Source organism: Martes martes (assembly GCF_963455335.1).
Source record: "Martes martes genome assembly, chromosome: 9".
NCBI classification, from domain to species: domain Eukaryota; kingdom Metazoa; phylum Chordata; class Mammalia; order Carnivora; family Mustelidae; genus Martes; species Martes martes.
This window is the reverse complement of record NC_137896.1, coordinates 5,057,188-5,074,320: the sequence shown is the minus strand read 5'-3', so window position 1 is coordinate 5,074,320 and position 17,133 is coordinate 5,057,188. Positions and strand designations below refer to the sequence as shown.

At 63.7% G+C, this 17,133-nt stretch overlaps 1 protein-coding gene across 1 annotated transcript; it reads left to right on the top strand.

Annotated features, from left to right (window-relative positions):
- Positions 1-1,243: 1,243 nt before the first annotated feature.
- RBM38 (RNA binding motif protein 38) lies at positions 1,244-16,754 on the top strand. Its single transcript, XM_080814659.1, has 4 exons — positions 1,244-1,659; positions 2,456-2,579; positions 3,073-3,127; positions 15,113-16,754. Exons 1-4 carry the CDS (start codon positions 1,423-1,425, stop codon positions 15,411-15,413), a joined length of 717 nt encoding a protein of 238 aa, XP_080670785.1. The 5' UTR covers positions 1,244-1,422; the 3' UTR covers positions 15,414-16,754.
- Positions 16,755-17,133: the final 379 nt, after the last annotated feature.

Here is a 17,133-nt window from a genome sequence, read left to right as displayed (position 1 = left end):
TGGGGACTCCGCTCCCAGCGTCGGGGGGAGGCTCAGGCACAGGTTTGAGGGAAGGAAGGAGAGCAGGGCCAGGGGACCATGGACTTGAGACAGTCTTGGTCTGGAGTCGAACACAGCCTAGACAGAGAAGGTGCTGGATGAACCCTGAAACACTAGGGCACAAGGCAGGCCGTGCCACTCCCAGTCCGGCAGACCCCGGCCTGTGTCCCACTGTCCCCGAGGCGACAGGCTCCGCCCAAAGTGACCCCACTTAGAGCTGCAGTTCTCAGCGGCGCTAGTGTGTGTGCACAGCCGCCCCTGGCCGTGCGGAGGGTTGGAGGCCCGGAGCAGTGCCCTGCTCTGCCCGAAGTTGTGACCCGCCAGCGGGGAACGCTGACGCCGGGGCCAGCTTCAACGGCCCCGAACTCAGAAAGGTCCCACGCAGGGTTTAATGCTCTGCTGTTTGATGTGAAATTGCTAATGAGTTTGAACGAGTTCTGTAGCCGGTCCTGCCCGGTGTGGAGCTCACAGAGGCCCTGGCATGGCCTGTTTCTGTGGCTGGGACAGGGACAGAGGGACCGGACCACCCTGAGCTTGCGTTTCCCCCAGGGTCGCCCATATAGAGGGAGGAATCCGTGATATCCGCTGCGGATGGACTTTTGACGAGGCCAGAACAACTCCCCCTGCCTAGACACCCTCCGGGGGGACCTTCCTGGATGGCAGACGCCAGGTTTCTGTCCTTTCCGGTTGTACACTGTATTTTTGACGTTGACCTGCCTTATTCATAGAACTCCGTGGAGCTAGAGTGTATGTTCCATGCACCCATGCGGCCCCATCCTGGGGTGCCTGTTGCATGCGGGGCCCTGAAAAGGATTCGTCGAGTGAATCATATTTGCATATAAAACACAAATCATTTCACCTTCTAATACATGTTGCCGTATCTTACCTCGCCCTGAGATAAATGTTGGCTCAATAAACATGTTGCTCATCATCGCTTCCCTCTAGTTCACTGCACGAGGGCAGTGGCGGGAATCCAGCGGGTATGCGGACCGCCCCTCTTGCGGAGGGTCAGTGGAGTCGGCCCGCCCCGCCCCCACCCCCGCCCCGCCCAGGGTCCCGGGCCCACGGGACGAGGCGGGGCGGGGCCGGGACTACGCTTCCCGGCGGCCCCTGCGCGCCCGTGTCGGGGCGGGGCCGCGGCTGGGGGGCGGGGCCGCAGGGGGCGGGGCCGCTTACAAAGCCCGGGGGGCGGGCGCCGGGGCGCAGAGTGCCCGCAGCGCCGGCCAGAGCGCAGCGCAGCGAGGCGCGCACGGCGGGAGCGGCCCGCGAGTGGACGGGCCCGGCGGCTGGACCGGCGCCGGTGCTGCCCTGCTCGCTCCCCGCCGCCGCCCATGAGCCCAGCGCCGCGCGGCCCGGGTCTGTAGGCGGCGGGGCGCCCCCCCCATGCTGCTGCAGCCCGCGCCGTGCGCTCCGAGCGCGGGCTTCCCGCGGCCCCCGGCCGCCCCCGGCGCCATGCACGGCTCGCAGAAGGACACCACGTTCACCAAGATCTTCGTGGGCGGCCTACCCTACCACACCACCGACGCCTCGCTCAGGAAGTACTTCGAGGGCTTCGGGGACATCGAGGAGGCCGTGGTCATCACCGACCGTCAGACGGGCAAGTCCCGCGGCTACGGCTTCGTAAGTGGCCCCGCGGCCGGGCGCGCACCCCGTCCCGCACTTATCGCGCCGGGGGCGCTGAGTCAACCGGCGGGCGCACGCCCAGCCGCCCCGGCACCTGCCGCCCCCTCCTGGGCTCGGGGGCGGAGGTTCACGCTCCAGCCGGTCGCGCCGCCGCTACCTGGCGCCGGCTCCCTCCCCCACCCCACTCCCGGTTTAAAAGGCAGAGCCGCTGTGTTCAGTTAGCACTTCTGAGTTTGCGGAGAGGTTTTGGGGACAGTTGGCTGCTGCCAGGACCTCCTGGAGCAACAAGCAAGCAGGAGCCGAGGCTTCGCCTCAAGGCGCTTTGGAGGCCTTTAGTACCCTCTCCTTTCCAGTATTTTACAAAAGCTCCCTTAACCGCCCCAAAGAAACATCATTTTAAGTAAAAAACGGCCTGAAGAATTGTCTCCTCCTTCCCTTCTAAGTAGCGTCCCCCAACCTCTCCCGGGAGGACACTCGCACCCCCCACAGGCAGGCGGGCAGAAAGGGCTAGGGCCACTGCCTTCCCTTGGGCGGGGGAGGGTGCCTTGTTTCCCCTGGGCATCCTTTCTGTCCTTGGAGGCTAGGTTTCCCAGCGCATGAACTTGGAGGGAGGAGCTGGAATCCAGGGGTGCCTCTGTGGGAGGGCCCCAGGGTGGGAGGCCAGTGGGGATGGGGCCAGAGGTTCTGGGTCACTCCCCCCCCCCAGGGGGAAGTGAGGGCCCCTTGCGGGAGCAGAACCCTCTGCTCCTCCCACCCAGTAAGGGAAGCCCCTGAAACGTCTGTGCTTCTCCAGGTGACCATGGCGGACCGGGCAGCAGCTGAGAGAGCTTGCAAAGACCCTAATCCCAACATTGACGGCCGCAAGGCCAACGTGAACCTGGCCTATCTGGGTGCCAAGCCGAGGAGCCTCCAGACGGGTGAGAGAGCCCGTGTTTTCCTTCCCTGGCTCGTCTTGATTGCTATATTCAGTGTTGGTATCTGTGGGGTGGAAACGGCCCCCCTCCCCGGCCCTGCCCCAGGAGTGGCTGTCTGCTATCATGTGCTTGCAGAACCGTCACGAGGCCGTCCTCCCCCAGCTTGGGAGCTGGACACCTTGGTCTAGGGGCATGGGAGGCACCCTACGCGTGGGGCAGGGTGAGGAGGGCACATCACCCAGTCCTCAGCTGTCTTGGAGGAAGGGAGGAAGTTGGTTCCCGGGGCTGGAGAGTGGGAGCACGGACCGCCAGAGGCTGCTGCCACCCTGTTCCCTTGTCTGGCTTGGGCAGGGCGCTTTGGGCTTGGTGGGATGGTGGCCTGGGAGTGTAGAGGAAACCCATCATGGGTCCCTTTTGTTGGGGCTGGGGGGGGGTACAGCTGTGTGCTCCTGCTCCCTGGGGTGAGGCCGAGCCCCTGACTGCTGTCTCATTTTAGGCTTCGCCATTGGCGTACAGCAGCTTCACCCCACCTTGATCCAGCGGACTTACGGGTGAGTGGATGTGGCTGCTGGGGGCAGGGTTGGGGGTGGGGTGGCAGACCACCCGGAGCCGGCCACCCGGAGGGCGCCCCTCGGTCGGAGGGAGTCTTTCTCCCCAGGGCTGCTGGCCCCACAGTGTTGATTGTGCTGTTCGCCTCCACACTTTCTCTGATTCCCAGAAACAGGATTGTGTTCTGAGGGCGGGCAGGGCGTGGTAGGCTGGGAGAACTAAGAGAAGGCAGAGAGTGCTTCTCCACTCCCCGACAGAGGCCACAGTGTGTGGGCACAGGAGCCTGCCCGCCTAGTCTCCAGTCTTGGCTTCCCCCTTGCTAGGTGTGTGGCCTCTAGTGGCTTACACAGCCATCTGTGCCTCAGTTTTCCTCCCTGGGAAACAGGAACGGTAAGGCATCTCCGAGTCCTGTGGGCGGAGAGCTTCCGGCTGGGCCCGGCGGGGGCACAGGAGCACTCTGGAAGCATGGCCCACGTTCTGGGGGACTGGCGGCTGGGCTCTCCTCAGGGGGCCTGGTGACCTGCTCTGGTGCCTGACAGATGGTGGCAGCAGGTCTCTGCCTCCCAGGGTCTGATGCCTAGGAGAGCTGCAGCAGGTGAGACAGGCTCCAGGCCAGATGTCCAGCCCAAGGGGGCCCAGCCTGTGGGCCTTTTGTCCGCCGTGCTTTGGTGCAGCCCATCCCACCCTCTACTCACTTTTTTTTTTTGGAACGTCTAATGAGTCTTGGCAGCTGCTTGCAGAAGGGCACACACACTTCGGGGCCACAAAGGAGCCTGCCCTGCGGTGTGACTTCCCAGCCCCGTGATTGATGTCGGCCGTGTGCCCCAGGGCCGGGAGCGGGTTGATGGGGGTGGCGAGGGCTGTTACCAGACAGGCGGCCCCTGGTAGGATGTCAGCACTTCCTAAGCTCTCAGAGACCAGATCCTGGCCTTGGGTTTTGTGCTTCACGTTGTGCGAGCCTGTGTCTGCGTCTGCCATAGGAAGACCCAGCTCAGGGGCGGCCTGGCTCCCGGGCAGGGGTGGGAGCTGGGCTCGGGTGGACTGCGCGGGTCAGACAGATGGCCGAGGACTTGCTCTGTCACCTCCCTTCGGGGGCGACTTGGGGGTGCTTGCCCAGACAGGCAGCATCTGTGTCTGCGTGGTGGCCTTGACGTGGATTGGCGTGTGTGGGAGCTCGGCTCTTGGTCTGTTCTCGGGGAGGGAGCCCGGGGGCGGCCGGGAGCACGTGGTTCTGGGTTTCCTTCTTGCCCTGGGATCTGCTTCATCAGCGTCTGGAGCCGTCTTGGAAGGTATCTGGGGACACCTGCCATCACCCTAGTCCTTCCTCTTTGGGATTCAGGTCACACGGGGAGGGCGTTCTTCAATTTCCATAGCCTTGGCTCTGTTCCCCAGGTCCATCCCACGCAGCTGGGACCGGGGCCGGAGGGGGCGGCCGGGTGCCCGAAGCTCAGGGCACAGGCCGGGAGCACCTGCGGCTCTGTCCTGCTTCAGATGAAGCAGTGCCTTCCCCTCCCAAGTTCAAGCTCTTTTCTGATCCATTACAGCTGCTCTAAGGCTCCAGTAACCGTCAGGACTCAGCCTCTGGAGCGTACAGGGTTCCAGTCCCGGCTCCGGCACGGTCCAGCCGGGCCCATTCGGCCGGTGATGGTGCCTTATCTGTTGTTTCCCCGATGGAAATGATAAGCCCTTCCCGCAGTGCCAGCACCTGGAGCTGGGTGCCCCGTGCCCCCGGCCCCCACTCCCTCCTGTCCTCACGACAGCCCTCTGAGGTCGGAACCGATGTTATCCTCACTTCCTCGATGAGGAAACTGAGGCAGAGGTTCATGGTCTGCCAAGGTGACCTGAGTGATGCAATCTGAAACCAGGCTGGCTGGCTCTGAACCCGCAGTCTGCCCCGCCACTCTCTGGGGCAGGCAGCTGGGAAGGGTGCCCCAGCCTTTCCCTTCGGGGCCCCTTGAATGCCATCCACACGAGGGTAGTGGGGGTCGGCATGGATTTTACCGCTGTGCGTTCCTGACTTCAGGTGACAGTGTTTGGTAACTGAATCTCTGGCTGGCATCTGACACCCGTGACAATGAGAAGGCCGCCAGCTCTATTTGCCGGTTGCCAGGGGGCGGAGACCCAAACAGGGACAAGGGGTCAGAGGGACCATCCAGCTCTTCGTTTCCAGCGGCCGGTGGACCGAAGCCCCTCAGGGTCACGCTGCCCTCCCACCAGGCCGTGCTGGGCTCCGAGGTGGTGGGAGGGGCCCCTAGGGGTGCTGTCCCCAGAGAGGTGGGGCGGGGCTGCCCGGGGTCAGCCGTCCCCCCTACCCCCCCACGGTGCCCCTCAGCCGGGAGAGTTGGGCCGTCAGCGTCCCTTTTGTCTTTTGTCTTTGCGAACGAGAACAATCGGGCGGGAGCGCGGCCGGCCTGACTCAGCAGTGGGCGCTGGGCGCTGCGGGCTGGCAGGGAGGCCTGGCCTGCTGCTGGCCGAGGGCACGGTGGGAGCCGGAGCCGGGCAGCTCGGGCTTTTGAAAGCAGTTAACCCCTCTCCTGCCTGGCCGAACTTCCCTGGCTCCGATCCTGCGGCTTAGACAGTTACAGAGATTCCACAGCCCCGCTTTCGGGCAAGGCTGCGGCACGAGCCTTTTGCCTGCTGGGTTGTAAACGTCAGCTCAGAAGATCGCCCCGAGAACTTCTTACGTGTTCAGCTTTTTCCCCCGCCCTCCGTCTTTTAAAGCAGATTGGGGTCTTTCAGGACCTTCCTGGCACTCGTGTCCTGTAACTGTGGGGTCAAGGCCTGAGGTTGGGAGGTCCTTGGCAGGTGACAAGTGACTTAATCACGGGAGGACGCGACTAAGGCCACAGGCCATCCAGCTGAGCGTCTCTTTGCTGCCTGGGTGGGACAGTCTGTAGCCCACAGGCAGGAAAGTTCGGAGCCGTTTGAAGAGGGCACCTGTCGGGGGCAGTTTTGGGTCTGCCCTGGAAGGGACCTCCTGGTGTCAAAGGCTGTGTGTCCAGGCCTGGGCCCGAGGCCTGTCAGGATCTGAGATTTGTCCCGGGCCTGGCTGCACTTGGAGCCTCTCCTTGGGCTATGTTTGAAGAGCCCGCTGCTTCTCTGGGCACAGCCCCCGCCCCTGTTGTTAAGGGGGCCTTGCTGTGGCCTCTGTGCCCCTTCCCTGCAAGCCCCGCTCCGTGCCTGGGGATTGTGGGGGGCGGCCAGGCCCCGGGTCCCAGACAGCTGGGTCGCTGTGTGCTGGAGCAGGGGTTCCAGGGTGTGCTCAAGCTCATGTCCCCGTCCGCACGGTGGGGCCCAGGTTGCAGGTACCACGCAGAAAGATTGGGGATTTTTCAGGGACTCGTCTCGTGGCAGCGCCCTGACAAGGCGTGCTGATCCAGCTGCCTGTGGAGGCACTGGGTGAGCCGGGCGGGGAGACACTTGCCTGAGCTCGGCTGCCTGCGGCTGGGAGGCTCTAGCGCCCTCCTTCCTTCCACGAGGCCCCTACACTTCCGTCTGGGCAGCTCTTGGACAAACCAGAACCAGACACCCCAGGACCGACGACCGTCACGGAATCCTCTTCAGACAGTGTGTGCCCTGGACTTTGAGAGCGTCCAGGCCCCCTGTGAAGCCCCCACTGCCCTCGCCATCACTAGGCCACAGGTGTGCGCGCTGAGTGGTCTGTGCCCGGTCCCCGGGTCACTAGGGTGGGAGGGGGCCTGGGGATGGACAGGAAGATGGCTGTGTCCCCAGAAGCGTGGCGCACACAGGGCTCAGAGTCCTTCCTTCCTTCGTCAAGCCTTCAGTGTGCTGGACGCCAGGCCCTGGGCCCAGGATACTTGACAGAAGATAGACACAGTCGGTTCCCCGCCTCAGGGTGCTCGCCTTCCTGCGGGGACGCCAGACCATTAAGGACTCTTCCGTGCCAGTGAGGGTCCGGCAGTGGTGTTGGGTGGAGCGACCCTGGGTTGGGGGGAGGTCCTCGTGGGGAGTGGTTCTGCCTGGTGCTTGTCATGGTGGGCGGGCCATCTGGGCTGGTGACAGAGTGTCCTGGACAGACATGCCAAAAAGGGCTGACATCTGACCAGGGCCTCTGGCTTAGGTCAGAGCCGCCAGCCGGCAGGCATCAGGCTTCTGGTGTTGGTAGCGTGCTGGGTGGTGGTAGACGTCACCCATGGGGGACACTGGAGGAGGGCCCACAGGACCTCCCTGTCCGTTGTTGCAGCTTCTCGGGATTCTACCGTTGTTTCGTAATCCAAAGTACATAAAGGCGGTGGAGGGGGGGAGTGAGTGGCAGAGCCTTGCAGGGGGTCGGGGGGAGGGTCACCATCTCGAGGGGCACGGCAGGAAGTGAGGTCAGAGCGGGAGGCTGTGGGGGCTGGGAGGAAGCTGGTGCCCGCTGTGGCGTCACCTGGCTTGTTTTTACTTTCAGGGTGCCTGGGGCGGCCCCGCTCCCCACGCTGTAAGCTTCCTGTTTGGCACCCACCGGAGCGAGGCGTGGGCCGGAGCGTGGCCCTCCCCTGTGGGCCACCCGTGCACACCTGTTGTTTGTCCCCGGCGGCTGTAACAGAAACCAGCCTCCGGGCGGCTCTGGGGTTCCTCGGGAGGACGAGCTCCTCGCTCCGGCCCACTGCCCCGGCAGGGAGGGCCTTCTGCTGGGCACTGCGCGGGTGTGCCCTGGGGCGGGTAGGGGGAACGGGGGAGTGCTCCCAGGCTCCCTGCTGCGGAGACCCGATCTCCAGCCATGGATGCTGGAGGCCCTTTTCACGACTCTCGTGGGCCTCGCCTCGGACCGTGACTTTTCCTCGTGGAGCCTCAGCTTCCCCGTTTCCATGCGGGCGGGATGAGGGCTCTGCGGGGTCGTGGGGGGTCGTCTGCCATAAGGCTCCCACTGCCTCCTGTGTCGGGGTGAGGAGGAGGCCGGGGGGCTTTCACTTAGCCGGGTCGGTCCGCAGGTGCCTGCTTCCTTTGCTGCAGGCCGGGGCTGGGGATGAGGGGGAGCCGTGCCCCGTGAGGGGTGCAGAGGGGCGTGCGCAGGGAGCCCAGGTGGCAGGAGGCACCGTCAGGGGAGAGCAGCTGGGCTGGGGTGCCAGCAGGAGCAGCAGGGGGGAGTGGGGAGTGGGGGGCCCAGGGGCGCGTTTAGATTTTATTCTGACTGACGTGGGATGGAGGTAGGCCCGAGTGGATGACGGCCTCGTGTCTTGAGAGCATCCCTTTGGCTGCTGGGCGGGCCCTCACGGCCGAGGCCAGCAGGGAGGCTCTGGCCATCCCCACGGCAGTCCCCATGGCGGTCCCTGTGCAAGGCCATAGTGGCTGCTGGCTCCGACGCCAGGGTGAGCAGCTGTGGGATTCAGGGTACATTTTGAAGAATGTGTGAAAGGAGTCCGGGATGATTCCAGAGCTTTGGGCCGAACAAGTGGAAGTTGGATCGACCTTGGGGAAGGGAGGCAGGTGTGGGGGAAGGTTTGGGGGAACAGTGGGAATTCAGGTTCGGGCATGTTGGGGTGGAGATGCCGTGCCGAGGCCTGGCGCTGTCCCACGACCGTACATCTTACCTGCCTTGTGCCCGCTACCCCCACCCTTGCCTGCTGGCGGGTGGCCCCGGGAGCCTTCACGTCCCCCTACGGGGATTCCCGGGCGGGGGGCCTGTTTCCTGCCAGTGCTGGCGCCCGGCTCGAGGCCCCTCCCTGTGGCCAGAGCCTCGCACCGCACCCCCAGCGGCTGCCTCGGTGTCCAACACAGCGGGCCAAAACCTCCAGGGAGCAGAAAAAAGTGAAATGGGCTCATTTGCCTGTTTTATTTTTGGGGTGGCTTTGCATTCAGAAGTGGAAGCCTCAGGGTTGCAGCGATTCTTTCTGGCTGAGTTTTGCTCTGAGTGTGCGAGGAGTGTGGTCGGTTGTCTGGGCCCTGGGTGCTGGCTGCCCTTGGCCGTGTCAGCACCCCGTCTGCCTGGGAGCTCGCAGGCCCTGCAGCTCAGAGCCCCGAGACCTCTGCCTTCTTAAGGGACTTCCAGGGACCCACTGGGTGCTCTGGGGCTCAGTGGCCCTCTCTGCTGACAGAAGGGGAAACAGATCCAAACTCAGGGTTCTCGCATCTGGACCCCTGGACTTCCACTGGGCCAAGTCAGCGGGGGTGCTGCGTGGTTAACCTGGGACACCTTGGGTCCTGGCTGACATCACGGCTCCCCGGGGGACTGCACTGAGGCCGTGAGAGTCCAGTCCCACAGGTCATCATGGTACCTGGCAGGACCCTGATGGGTGCTGGGGTCATCTGACCTTTGGGTTCTGACCCCAGGTCTGACCGTGCTGCTGCCTGGCCCGGTTCCCCCGCCAGGGCTCCGAGGCTGCTCTCCTGGGGCTAGGCCGGGGTGGCTGGGACACAGAGAGGATCTTCCGTGTGCCTTGGCTGGCTTGGGGGCTCTTCCTTGCCCTCCCTCAGGCCTGGGGAGCGGGGGGGTCTCTGGTGCTGTCAGGCTCTCCGGGGTGCACAGAGGATTGAGGCCTCACGGCGGTCCCATCCCCACAGAGGCAGTGCTGGGGCTGCCAGGCACCTGGCAAACACCAAAGCCAGCCTTGAATCGAGCCAGCAGGTTCAGCCTCCCCGGGGCCCCCCACCTGTGACTTGCTGAGCAGAGCTGCTGCAGGCTGGGCTGCTTCTAGAGCCTTCCGAGGAGCTTCAACTTCTGGCCCAGGAAACCGTTGGCAACCCTGGGGGAGGCTCCTTTGCCACCTGGGTGCCAGCCATCCTGGGGCCTGCCTGGGGCCCTCAGCCCTTGACAGGTGATGTGCTGTGCGCTTGGGACCCAGCAGTCAGCGCAAGCGCCTTCCCTCATAGGGCTTCGGTTTTGGGTTTTTTTTTTTTTTTTTTTAAGATTTTATTTATTTATTTGACAGAGATCACAGGTAGGCAGAGAGGCAGGCAGAGAGAGAGGAGGAAGCAGGCTCCCCCCTGAGCAGATAGCCTGATGCGGGGCTCGATCCCAGGACGCTGGGATCATGACCTGAGCCGAAGGCAGTGGCCCCAACCCACTGAGTCACCTAGGCGCCCCTCGGTTTTGTTTTTGTGGAGAAAACAGGAGAACAGAAAGTAAATGACCAGGAGGTTTCAGGTCGTGAGAAGGAAATAAAACTGGTGGTGGGTGGAGTGTGCTGGCGTTGGCCTTGGGGGTTGGTCAGGGAAGGCCTCTGAGGAGGTGAGGTTTGAGCTGTGGGAAGATGTCTGCAAGCAGAGGCAGTAGCAAGTGCAAAGGTCCTGTGGTAGAGGAGCTTCTTGAGTCTGGTGGGAGTGGGGACAGTGAGTGGAGATAAGTTGGGGGAAGTTGAGGCCTGGTTGTGTGGGAAGCCGTGGGGGAGCAGTTTGGTTCTGGGCAGTGTGGAGGTCACAGGAGAGGTCTGATCCTGGGGGAGACCTGGTCTCTTGGATGTTTTTAAGATGAGCCTCTGGTCACCAGATTGGGGTGGGGACTGCGATACTGCTGCCATGTTGTGTTGTGGTGGATGGAGGCTCGACCTGGAGAGATGTGGTTGTGGGGGGCGCTAGCGTGGAGAAGAGGGAGAATCCCGGGCCTGGGGGTGGGAATGAGGGGGCTGGGTGGGTGGGCTGGAACAGGGCTGTGGCAGGGGAGAGCGGGCGGGCCGGGCGGAGCAGCCTCGGTCAGCAGGGAGTGTTGTGAGGCCCTTTTCAGAGGCCTGAAGATCAGGAATGTGGAGGTCGGCGGCGTCCTGACCTTTCTGGGGAATAGTGGGGGCAGTGGGGAACCTGCTGGGCACATCCACCCTGTCCCCAGTCCCCTGGGGCCACAGCCTCCCCCTGCTGCCACGTGCGGGCCCGGGGAGGGTGCGGGGCTGTCCTCAGACAGGTGGTGTGGCCGGGTGTTCTTTCTCACCCGAGAGCCCGGGGTTCCCTGTGTGCGTGTGTGCCGCTCGCCCGCGCATGGGCGCACCCCTCCAGCTCTGCCCCATGCCCACCTGGCCTCCTTCCCAGCCCCAGGCGAGGGCATCTGGTCATGAAAGCACGGAAGAGCCTTGTATTTGCCCTTGGCTTCGTAGTTGGCTCAGGCAGACTCTCTCCTCGTGGGAGGAGCTGTGATGCTAGAGGATTCTCTGTGCTGGGCTGTCCCGTGCCTGGTGGGGAGCCGGCGGCCTCCTTGGGCTCCACCCACCTGAGGGACCACAGAAATGTTCTGGATACGGCCTGGTGTCCCTCGAGGGCTGAGATCCGGTGTTCTGGTGGAGGGTCCTGGGTCTCACAGCGGGCCCTGAGGCCAACCTCTGTTAAGTCCCCAGAGGCAGAGCTGTGGGGCCAACGTGCAGGAGGGAGACTGCGTGGGGCCCGTTCCCTGCCTGGGAGTGGGGTGGGGGGTTACTTTGCGGCCCCTTCTGCTCGACTCACCCAGCACCGTCATCTTTCCTGGCCTCACTGTGCAGCAGTAACTGCCATTCCTTCTTTTCCTTTGGATCTGGGTCTGGGGTGCACACCCCTGCCCGGGGTCCAGTCTCTGGATACACTGAGCTCCTCAGCAGGGACACAGTCACCGGGGGCTGCCGGGTCGTGGACTGGGGCTGCTCTGCCATCTGCCATCTGGGTGGCCTCCTGGAGACCTGGACTGGCCCCCGAGGTGAGCCCAGGGTCGCAGGCTCCAGCCAGCGCCCACCCTTGCGGGCCCAGGTCTCAGGCAGTGTACGGACAAGGAGCCCGACCCCGCTTTGACGCTCCCTGGCCGTGTGACGGTGCCATCCAGGCCTCTCTGAGCCTCACTGTCCATCTCTGGGAATGGGGTGACTCAGCTCCCGCTTTGTAAGTTATCTCAGGCTTGTCGCAGAGGGCTGGGGGGCGCGGCACCCTGGGGAAGGAGGTGAATGCTGCAGATGTGCGGTATCCTGACGTGTCAGCAAATGGGGGGCTCTCTTCCTTCCCTACCTGAAACATACTGGCTCACACCATGTCGGCGTGTCCCCGGGGTGGCCAGGACAGAGGTCGGGTCCTGGCAGGGGAGAGTGTAGAACCTGGTTAAGTGTGGCCACTGCCTTCGCTGGCTGGACCCGGAGGTGGGGGGGTGGGATATGGCCACAAACCTGTCATTTTTAAAGCCCTGCGTCCTGCTGTGGACAGCACGGCCCGGGGCTAGGCAGCGTGTCTGGCGTGTGGGTGTGTATCTGAATCCCTGGGGGGCCTGTCCAGTGCAGATTCCCAGACCCTATCTGACTTCTCGGTGTGTAGGGGATCCACGTTTTTATCAAACATTTGGGTGTCTCAGGCAGGGGCATCCCTGCCCATGTTTGGAAAAGTTCTGGGCTTCATGCTTCCGTAGCTGCTGGTTCAGGAATGTTCCTGAGGCTCCTGAAGCCGGATGAGGGCACTGATGGGGCCAGGGACGTCCCAGTGGGCGCTGCACCAAGACACACTTCCTCGTGTCTGCAGTTGGCTCCTTTCCTGAGAGGCGTCCCGACCGCAGAGCCCCTCGTGCTTCTCAGCGGGGACACTGGTCCTGCAGGTCATTCGAGCAGCACGGTGTGCCCGGTACTCTCCGGAGCTAGGCGTCGGGGCAGAACCCTTCCTGTGGCTCAGCTGAGATGCAGGGGAGGTGAGGGAATGGGGCCAACCTTGGGTGGGGTCAGGAGGACACCCCTGGGATGAGGGCCCCGGGGGAGGCAGTGGCGGGTACAGGCCCAGGTAGGGATGGCCTTGAACATTGGAGACACCGCAGGGTGCGTGCAGCTGGGGCGGGACAGAGGCGTGGAGGGCTGAGGGGTTTGGGGATCTGGTCTCAAGCGGACAGCCTGCCGCCCTTGTCCTGGTCCTCCAGTGCACATACTTCTTTTTCCTTTTTGTTCCCTTTGTCTGGAAGGCTCTTCCCCGCAGCTAGCTGTCTTGTCCTCTGGGCTCAGTGCAGTTGCTCCCTCCTCCGGGAAGCCTGCCCTGACCACTCCCCGCAGTCCTGCTCTGGTTCATGGGTTGGATTGTTTGTGTGTCTGTCCCCGCCCTGGAATCCAAGCTCTAGGGGTCCGGGCGCTGTGCGGTCTGCTCACTGCCGTATCCCTGTCCTGAGCAGACACGGGAGAAAGCCATTGTGCTGCTTGGGATGCCGAGCAGGATTTGAACCTAAGCCTGGCTCTGTTCCAGGCTCTTGTTTATGTGGGGGAGGACGGAGGCGGTCGGCAGAGGCTCCTGGGGCGGGGGCATTGGGCGCATTGGCCCCGAGCAAGAGTGTGGGGTTCCTGGGGGAAGCTGCCCAGGTCTCCCGGTGAACACTGCAGCAGGTGGGGCGTGGGGAGGGGGGCAGCCTGTCACCAGCAGGGGCATGTTGCTGCGGTGACCACCGCAGTGCTGCCGTCTGGGAGGGCAAATGGCAGCAGTAAGGATGCTGAGGTTGGAGCTGGTGACCTCTCAGGCCCCAGGCAGCTGTGGCCCGACGCCCACTCCTTCCCAGATCCCCCGTGCCCTGCCCGCCCCCACTGGTCCTCGTCCCAGCCCTGCCTGCACTGGGCCCAGCCGGCTCTCTGCTCTCGCCAGTGGATCACCCTCCTGCAGGGTTTGTCCCTTTGGGAGCCGCGCTGTGCCGGTAAGGACGGGTCCCCGAACAGCTATCCTCTTCAGGCGTGAAAGGCATTCATAGACGTGTGCTGCGGCCGGCCCCGTCTAACTCGGAGCTTTGTCATCGGCCCTCACTCGCCATCCCAGCCCCCTTGTGAAGCCCCTGGCGATTTGACCTCGTTCCCCCCTGGGTTTTTTTTTTTTTTTTTTAAAGATTTTATTTATTTATTTGACAGAGAGAGAGATCACAAGTAGGCAGACATGCAGACAGAGAGAGGGAGAAGCAGGCTCCCTGCTGAGCAGAGAGTCCGATGTGGGGCTCGATCCCAGGACCCTGAGACCATGACCTGAGCCGAAGGCAGAGGCTTTAACCCACTGAGCCACCCAGGCACCCCTCCCCCCTGGGTTTTGCTCGCATGCAGCTTGTTTGTCGGTGGGACCCCACCGTGTGTGTGTAACAGCTTTCCCTCAGCATGCGCTCCGGGCTCATCCACACCGGTGTGTGTCCGACGTGGCTTGTGGCGTGGATAGACCACGTTGGTCTCTGTCCTTGGGGGGCTGAGCTGAAGCCCCTGGTCTCGTGACCACCACGTGTGGCGTGCTCTGGAGGGACATTGGCTGCTGCTGTCTCCCCTGCAGGGGACACTCGGGCTCCTCTGGTGTGTCGCCCGTCCTGTAGATGCTGCTGTGGTCCGCTCGGCTGGGGGGCCCTGGGCAGGTCACTGAAGCCCGGAGCTCTGTTCTCTGTTGTGAAACAAGATGATGCCATGAAGGGCAGCCTGAGGGCACGTGTGACTGTCACCGTGTGAGGGTGTGGGCACTGGGGGTGGTTGGTGGCCTTGATTTCCAGGGCCTCTCCTTGTCCTCTTCGTGTTCATCGATGTCCTTACTGCATCGCTCACAGAGTGGCTCAGCACATGTTCGCTGAGCTGCTCTGGGCCCGGCCCTGGGCTGCCAGTGACAGAGTGGGGGAGAGCCCGTAGTTCATGCAGGATGTCACTTGGCGGATCGCAGATGTTGGGAAGATGAGCGGGGAGGTGGAGGGATGGGGTGTGACCTGGGCAGTCACACAGTGACCTGTGCTCAGAAGGCCCACACCGGGTTTGATTCTCTGCTGTCACCATCTGAAAATTGTCAAGCATTTTTAAGTCTGCCCACCACCCCCCCAATCATAGCTGGCCCTATGGGGGGTAGAGGAGTGTGGAGCATCGGGTTGGGCTGGGGGTGCCTGGGAAGGGCTTGTGGAGCAGGGGGAGCTCTGCGGATGGCGGGGGAAGTGCGTAGCAGGCAGGGGAACAGCCAGTGCAAAGGCCCTGGGAGCGGAGCCCATCTCGTGTGTTCAGAGAAGGTAGGTTGTGGCCGCATCCATTTCACAAACGAGATATAGACCAGGGTCGGGGAACATAGCCTCCCCCCACAGCCAGCCCTCCCCAGCCCTGCCTTCTCGCCCTGACCCTCTGTGTTTGGCTCCACAGGCTGACCCCCCACTACATCTATCCGCAAGCCATCGTGCAGCCCAGTGTGGTGATCCCGGCCGCTCCTGTCCCGTCGCTGTCCTCGCCCTACATCGAGTACACGCCAGCCAGCCCGGCCTATGCCCAGTACCCGCCGGCCACCTTCGATCAGTACCCGTACGCCGCCTCACCCGCCACGGCCGCCAGCTTCGTGGGCTACGGCTACCCGGCCGCCCTGCCCCAGGCGCTGTCGGCCGCGGCCCCCGCTGCCGCCTTCGTGCAGTACCAGCCGCCGCAGCTGCAGCCCGACCGGATGCAGTGAGGGGGGCCGCGGACCCGCACCCCCACGCTGGCCAGCAGCTCCGGGGCGCAGCCCCGCTCGGGGCCTCTGGAGACCCTGTGGGACGCCCGCCTGAGCCCAGCCGGACTGGAGGCCGCGTCTCCTTCGATCCAGGCCCCGCGGCGTCTTGAGGGAGGACCTCGGGGGACGAGGCAGACCGAACGCTGTCCAGAGATGCACCCGGGACCCATCTCCCCGGACCTCGCCCCGCCGCCGCCCTTCCTCCCGCGCCTCGCGCCCCTCCCCGCCCCCCAGCACCGCCAGGACCCGCCCCCCCTGCGGACCGGCCGCCCGGCAGGCTGTGCAGACACTGTGTCCCGCTCCAGATGCCTTAGTCCAGCGCTGCCCAAGGGCGTGGGGGCAGGGGTGCGCTGCGGGTGCGTCCGTGGGGCCCTGAGCTGCAGGGGGCGGCACCTGCCTCCGGAATTCGCATCTTCTAGAGCACGGCCTGCCCCCTGCCCAGGCTTCCGGCTGCAGCAGGGCCGCTGGCGACGTCCCTTTTTGTCGAAGCTGCAACTCTTTCTTACCGTCGATGTTTTGCTACTAAGATGATTTCAGAATGTCAGTCTATTTTTTCAACCGGAACTCCCACCACCAAGAATCCAGAACCTATTTTTGACTCTGAGAGACTCGCTTGGGTCGTCGGCCCCGCCCGAGGACACAGTGACAGTACTTCCATGTGATAAGGCGTCTGCCAGCTGGAGGGCACGGAGCCCCTCGGAGGGTGGGCATCTCCAGGCTGGTCTCACCAGGCGACAGCAAGTTGTCTCAGCGCTTGTCCCCGTCCTTGGCCTCAGAGGGTGGGAGGGAGTGGGGCCCGAGGTGATGCTGGCCAAGGTGGGGTTTGAGTGGCGAGAGGCTCCGCGGGCAGAACCCCACAGCCTCGCCTACCCGCCCTCCCTCATGCTGTCACCTGCTGTATACCAGCCTGGGCGGCGGGACGGAGCCGAGACACATCCCACCTTCCTTGGGGGCGCACTTCAGGGTGGAGGTGAGACCTTCCCACAGGCCATCAGGGAATTCCCGGGTGGGATCCCTGGGCTGTGTGGTGGCCCCTGGCTCAGAGAGGGAGGGGAGGGAGTGAGCCGAGAGGCAGCCTGGCAGAGGGATCTGGGGAGGGCGGGCCGCCGAGTCGGGGGCACTGGGGGCATTCCTTCCGACCTACCTCAGGGAAGCGGGAGGCCTCAGGGGGCTGACCGACGTGGGCAAGCACTTCGCGGCACGCCTGGTACAGAGCCAAGGCCCAGAAAATAAAGGTAGCTAATATTATAATAATATTTTTATTAGAATGTTCTGATTATAAAAATAAAACTTGTTTTCTTTAAAGAAAAAGTGGGTCTGTGATTTCTCTCTCGAAGTGGGGGCCTTTGACACCACCCCCATCCCCTGCCACAGTAGTCGTGGGCCAGTCGCTCTCAGGTCAAGATCACACCCCATGTCAGGGCTGGGGAGCCGGCGGCTGTAATGGGCTGTTTCTTAAGCTCCTACCCTGCACCAGCCTAGGGGCATCCAGAGTGATGGGTCACCCGTGCCCCACCTCATCGCCACCCACCTTCCCACTGATGTAGGGAAGGAGCAGACACTCCCCAACCACCCCGGGCACCTGCTTCCCCACAGCCTGCTTCAAGGGCAGGGGAGGGCTGACGGGCCGAGCATCAGTGACATGCTCCAGGCTCTGTCCTGGGACTGGTGGCTGGGCTGG